Source organism: Anas acuta, chromosome 8 (genome assembly GCF_963932015.1).
Source record: "Anas acuta chromosome 8, bAnaAcu1.1, whole genome shotgun sequence".
In the NCBI taxonomy this organism is placed as follows: domain Eukaryota; kingdom Metazoa; phylum Chordata; class Aves; order Anseriformes; family Anatidae; genus Anas; species Anas acuta.
In genome coordinates this window covers 26,975,646-26,982,282 of record NC_088986.1, presented here as the reverse complement: position 1 = coordinate 26,982,282, position 6,637 = coordinate 26,975,646, and the positions used below count along the sequence as shown (strand labels likewise).

The 6,637-nt window shown below is 36.6% G+C and overlaps 1 protein-coding gene across 7 annotated transcripts in view; it reads left to right on the top strand.

Annotated features, from left to right (window-relative positions):
* Window positions 1-6,637, top strand: part of NTNG1 (netrin G1) — a 160,286-nt gene that overhangs the window by 122,789 nt on the left and 30,860 nt on the right. For 3 of the 7 annotated variants that reach the window (XM_068690355.1, XM_068690358.1, XM_068690356.1), the window contains exon 6: window positions 3,402-3,569. The exons of the other annotated variants lie outside the window; for them this stretch is intronic. In XM_068690355.1, coding sequence (XP_068546456.1) covers window positions 3,402-3,569 — 168 coding nt within the window. The remainder of the gene's footprint in view (window positions 1-3,401; window positions 3,570-6,637) is intronic. 7 annotated transcript variants of the gene reach the window in all.

Genomic DNA, 6,637 nt, shown 5'->3' with positions numbered 1-6,637 from the left:
TAAGTTTGTATGATTACATTAGCAAAATGGAAACAATAAAAAATCAGAAAAAAATGGTTATAATAATAAAAGGACTTAAGTTAACTTGTCCTGGCTTTTTATTTTTTCCTCTCTGCCATTACTAATATTTGATCAGATGTTAGACCATTTCAGTTAACCCAGATTTTTTTAGTATACCATATGGCATTTACCGTGCCATAAAAATGAAGATTCATAGAGCTTTTCAGCACAACTGTCACAAAACAGAGTATCCACTCAACTCACAGAACTACATGAATTGGAAAAGACCCACAAGGATCATCATGTCCAACTCCTGACTCTACACAGAGCAACCTAACAGTTAAATCATAACTAAGAGCATTTTCAAAAAGCATCTTTAACACCGACAGGCTTGGGGCCATAACCACTTACCAGGAGAGCTTGTTCCAGGGGCTGACCACCCTCTCGGTGAAAACCTTTTTTTCCTAATATTCAGTCTGAACTTCCCCTAATGCAGCTTTTACCATTCCCTCCATTCTATCACTGGTCACCAGCGAAGAAATCAGCACTTCCCTGCCCCCCACTGCTGAGGAAGTTGGAGACTGCAATGAGGTCAAGAATTGGTCTCATTAATTACCCTTAATATTGATAAGACACATATGAACTTTTGTAGTCCCTCTGAATATATTCAAGAGTGTATGTGTACATCAAACTGAGCCTTTCATAATTATTAATGCTTCTTTAGTCAAGTTCATAACTTGTAGCAAGCCCTGTTAAAGCAGTGAATTATTTTATGTGCAGTTTTGTTTCTTGTGCTTTTGTAATAGCCAATTATGTGTTGTAGTAGTATTACTAAAGGTCATATCACAGTTTCAGAGTGGAAGTAGCGCAGTCATTCATTCACAGAATGCTATTTTAAACACACAAGATGAGGTAGTATAGTCTGATTTACTGTCACTTATTTACAGCCTGCATATTTTTATAACATAAAAATGTATTATTGTTCTGCTGCCCATTACTGTTTCACAAAGCAATGTAAATCCTTTCCTCTAAATTCACCTGCAGTGTGATTACATTAAGGAACATAACAGCACGGTATCTTCTCGCCGAAACAAGTTGTGTAATGGGGGCAGAAGACAGGTTCTTTCTCAAAGCAGAGCCTAAGACAGCATTGCTTCTTAATCTGAGCTTCAGATGGATCATAATGCCTATCTCCAACCAATCTTTCTTATTTTAGAAATAAAACACATTAAAATTTAGCATTGTAACAATTTTCACTGTGATCCTTTCTGCTAGCACTAGCTTCTACTTTTAGGTCAGTTGCCCCTTCCCTGTGCAGTTTTTACTCAGGTAAGATGGATATGCTAGTGGAGAAATGGTGCTGGGCAGCTGGCTAAAATGCTCAGTCTCACTGACCAGTTGCAGAAGAGAAACAGTAACACTTTTTTCCTCCCTACTCTAATATGTCAAGTGGTAGCATATTAAGACTGAAAAACAAAATGTTCTACTGTACTCCAGCAGTTAGAGGCATCAAAATTATTAGACTGACATGAACTGTGAACATTACTTTATCAATGTAATATCAAAGAGAATGAGAGTGTGTATCTATTAACTTTGTATATGTAAATTGAATTAATGTTTCCTGGCAGCCAAAAGACAGCTCTCAGGATTGAAACTTATGTTATGTTAAGCAATGTAGATAAAAGAAAAGATGCAATCTATTTATAGTCTGCTAGATCAGACAACAGCAAAAGTAGCTATGTATTTTTACTTAACATACTCATGAATATGTACTGACTTTTTTTTTTTTTAATAAAAATATAAACAGGAACAAAGTTTGTATCTGACACCCTACATCAACAACCAGTGGGCTTGCGGGGTGCCCCACCACAATCAGCAGTGTACTTTAGAAAATACAGAAGGGACTTGGTCCCTGCCATGTATTTCCAAAATTAACATTTTACATCCTCTGCTACAGCTTTATCTAATTATAGCCTAAGTTAACTTTAAGACCTCAAAGCCCTCAAGTCACTGCATTCCATTACGGCAGGAAACATATCATAATCTCTTTCACCACATTAATACACTGCAACTCTAAAGCATGAGTGGTTTTGCTACAAATTGGAAGTGTTTGAGAACCTCAGTGCCCTAACGGCGAGACACCATCTCCTAATTTGCAGCTGAAATTTCTCTATGACCAGTTAACACCCACTTGTTCTTGTGCCAGTGTTCTCCATTAGCACAGATACTCACTTAGGATGGCACAAGGCTATTTCCTTGATGTATTTATAGCCCAGTGATATCCCTTCTTCAGTTTCCTAGACTAAACAGGCCAAATTATCATAGAACACTTTTTAAATAGACTCTCTACTTCTTTGATCATCCTAATAACCTTTCCTGCATTCATTCTGGGCTCAGCCTCAAAGCTGAGCAGTCAGACCTACACAAGGTTTCTACACAAAGCATAGCTGTGCCTTGTATAGTGATATTGATGCTTTCCTAATTTCTACATTTTTCTGGATAAAACCACATACTCCTTGTCATTAAGTACTCAGAGGCAATAGGATTCTATGTTTAACAAGGTGCTTTTTTTTTTAATAAGTGGTTGTCGTGTCAGCTGCAGTCCAGGTGGCTGCAATAAGCATGTTTTCTATTCAGTATACATTTTCAGAGTTTTCAAGATGTATTCTGGCCCAAAGGTTTTTCATCTCAAATTTTAAAAATAGGTTAATGCTTACCTCAGAAATGTACTGAAAATAGCTCTTAAATAGTAATCTCTCTTCCTTCCACTTCTCTGTTAATTGTTTTAGGAGGTGCTAGCCAAAATTGTCAAACTGGAGATTTGTTTGGTCTTGAATTAATATAGTCTATTTCCCAAGGTGCCTACCAGTTACAGTACCCTGAGCCAAGTTCAGAAGTAATTTTGAATACTCACTACTTATGTCAGAACAAAGCTTTTTTATTTTATCTTTCATTCATTGTGGATTTAAGCATGCTTAAGTTTGACAATTTTGTCCACTGCATTTAATATTTTTAATATGAGAAAGTTTTTCCTGTGTCTTGATCTATATTCATCTCAAATATGAGAAAGAAAAAAAAAAAAGATGTGCACTTCTATCAGCGGAAACTGAGCCTCCAGTACCCCTGAAAGGTTTACAACTGCAAATGCTTCAGTTCATCAGGTCTGCCAACAGCAGTCAGTCTTTGACATCATGCCATGGTGGTCGGGTCACACTAACCTGCCTGAAACAACCCTCACTTTCATTGCAGATAAACATCTGCTGTTGTCCATGTTACATTGATTAACATGTATGTGCCATTCATTCATATTTCTTTCCATAGTTCATTTTTACTAAGCATGTAATGTGCTATTACTCTGCTGCTGTATACATTTTGTATACATTTCTGTTCTTCCTTAAAAGACTGTGAATGCTTCGGGCACTCCAACCGGTGCAGTTACATCGAGCTGCTCAATACGGTCATTTGCGTGAGCTGTAAGCACAACACTAGAGGTCAGCACTGTGAGTTATGCAGGCTGGGCTACTTCAGAAATGCTTCTGCAGAGCTGGACGATGAAAATGTATGCATAGGTCAGTCCCGGGGTAACTGCGGCTTTTTTTCTGTGCCTTTTAAGCTACCGGCAGCTGCTAGGGACCACTGCTGCTTATTTGCCAGATGAGCCAGAATGAGCTTTTTCAATGGATAAGAACATCTGTGTAGACTTTCCACCTCGTTGCCATAGTTGCCATTGTTGCCCCAAGGAAGTATTTTGAATCTGTACACAGTGAAGAACCCCCTGGCTGAGAGTCCAGGGAAGACTTTCCCAGGAAGCCCCTGAGAAACTGACTGTGCTGTCCTGCAGGAGGGAGCTACACTGGAGTTGCACACACGTAAACATGGTAGGGTTGAGTCTTAAATCCCTGTTCCCAGTCTAACTTTTGGAATTACTAGTACACTATTGAATACTAGCCTGTAGACCTATCAAAGTTGCCAGGTGTACGCACAGAACATGGGAACTGGTGTTTATTAACTCCTTTTAACACATTCCAATTTTAAAACTAAATGTAGCATCAAATTCTGCTCTCAGGCACAGGGCTGTAAAATGCAGTCTTAACTCCTCTCTTCCTTAGAGAGGAAACTGAAATTTTGCCCGTGTGATTAGGAGTTGCATTTGTAAAAGCTATTTGGCAATATGTAAATTTAGAAGTAGGACTCCTAGATGAAAACAGTGCTTTAAACCTAGCATCCGATATAAATATCCAAAATGCAAAAGTCAAGAAAATATCAGAACATAAAAAATTGAAAAAACGTCACACTAGAAGATGCATCTTACCACCACAGACAGAACACAGCAAAAGGCACAGGGCCCTAGGTGCAGACTGAGGATACTCAATAAAAGGTAGCTTCATACAATGGCCAGTAGTTAACAGGTAGCCATAAAAGGCACTATTCAAACAACTTCATTCTGTAACGTTGCTCATAGACATAAGCATCAGAACACTTCCTTGATTTCCATTGTGATTGCTTTTTCTTTCCAAAAAGGAAAAGAAAAATGAAAGAAAAAAGTAACTAAGATTTTCATGCCAAAACAGACTATAGGTGAATAGATTATACTTTAATTTTTTTTTAATAATTAATTCCTGAAATTCAAACCAGAAATTATTTAGTTTGCTATTATTTGTTTCAGTTTACAGCTTGTCAGATTTACATTCTATTTTGTGATAAACACCCAAATCCATCCACGCACTGCATTTTACACGTCCTTCTTTTAACTTTGCTTGGCAACACATTCAGAAAATGCATGATTTCCTTTGACATTAATTAGTCTGAGCTAATATGAACTTTAGTAGGCAAGTCATGATTTCTTATGAGGAGGTTAACCCAATTCAATGTGCTCAGTAAGAAGTACTGTCCCTCATATTTGTTTGATGTAGATGAAGGACATCATTGGTGTGACCGCCAGGGCTATATAATTTCAGCTGTCTAAATAGGCCTAATGAGTGTGATACTAAATTACTCTATTTGGGATTTTTCACCAGCTTCTGCAGTAAATTGTTTTCCCATGTACACTGAAATGCTAAGACAGCATCTGTAGCCATGTCATTAAGACCAGGAAGTTAATAAGCCAGGAGTCAAAAATAAGTAGATTTTTAATTAATATGCAAGTGATACATTTAGAATGTCTTAGTAAAACAACCGTGTACTTCATAATTGCTCAGACACCACAGAAATAAAATAAACTTTCATTTAACAAGAGTCTTCAAAAAAAAAAAATAAAAGCACAAAGTGGTGGTCCATTTGCAGGCTTTCCCACCGCAGTGTAAGCAGAATTCTTATGGACTCCCATGAGAACCATACTATGTGAGTTGACTATAGGATCAACCTTGTTTTGCTACATATAAGGTAATTTATTTAAATAATATTCTCTTTGGACTGGATTTTGAGGATCACAGTGATCATACCGCATACAAAATCTGTGATATCACAGCTGATTCACCAACGTAAGACTGAAGACTGAAGACCAGAAGTAACTTTTGTAATACTTCTGGTGTAGAGCCAGTGGAGTGCAGCAGATACCTAAGAACTTCTCAGAGGAAAAAAATATATATATATAGTTTGTGCTTAAAGTGCTTTCCTGAACTGGGGCTGCTCAGATTTAATCCTGCAAAGTGTGATGTATTTGCATCTCAGAGAGTAAATGGATTCACCATCCTTCTGGGTCAAGCACAAGGAGTCTTTCTCTATTGGAAACGCTCATTTCTCTTTTTCTCTAAGAGCAGTGTTTTGGATTTTAAGTATGAGTGGAATTTTGGCATTAACATTTTAATAAGCAGATTTCCAGTGACACATGCAAATCTTATTCCCATATGAAAGTCTTACTTTTCCAGGTTAATTCTTTCCTCTTCAGCCACATACTTAAAGTCAGAAATGTTTGGATAAGCTAGTTTAATGGCAGCAAACAAGGGTTTGTCTCTGATTTAGCAGAACTACTTACACAATCTTAAAACATATATATGGTAAGTATATAGATAACGTGAATCTTAACTAATGAAAATGTTTGATTTTTAAAACTGACAAAGTTACAAAGAATTTAAATATTGAGAGGGTTGTGTTTTTTTTTATTTTGTTGTTTTTTTGGAGGGGGTGAATTTTTTGGTTTTTGTTTTTGTTTTTAACAGTGAAGCACAGTGTAACACTCTATACAGAGGACTAAAATCTAATTTCATTATGTATTAAAATTTATTTTGCTTCTAAAGAAATTCATTTCCTAAAATGAATCATCAAAGATTTGTGGATTTGTCAATTGACTGCAAAATTACCTCCAATGGGCAACAGCAATTTCTAAATAAATCAAGGTAGTTTAAAGAAAAAAAAAAATGCACTTGACATGCTTGCAGTGAAAAAGAATTGAATAGAATTTGAAGAGCATTTTTATTTTTTACAAGCTCTTGACAAAGTCCTAATAATTCTTTCTTCCAGTGAATACACACACTGGCAAGCACGAATAGCATTGAAACCACCAAGTAGACCCAGAGTAATAAATCATTTCTTCCTTTGCCTTATGACAAAAACACTGAAATAGTAATTACTGTCTCACCAAACATTACTGTCTCACAAAGCCAACCTTGCAGTCACTTAGGCTTAAGCTTTAGTTATC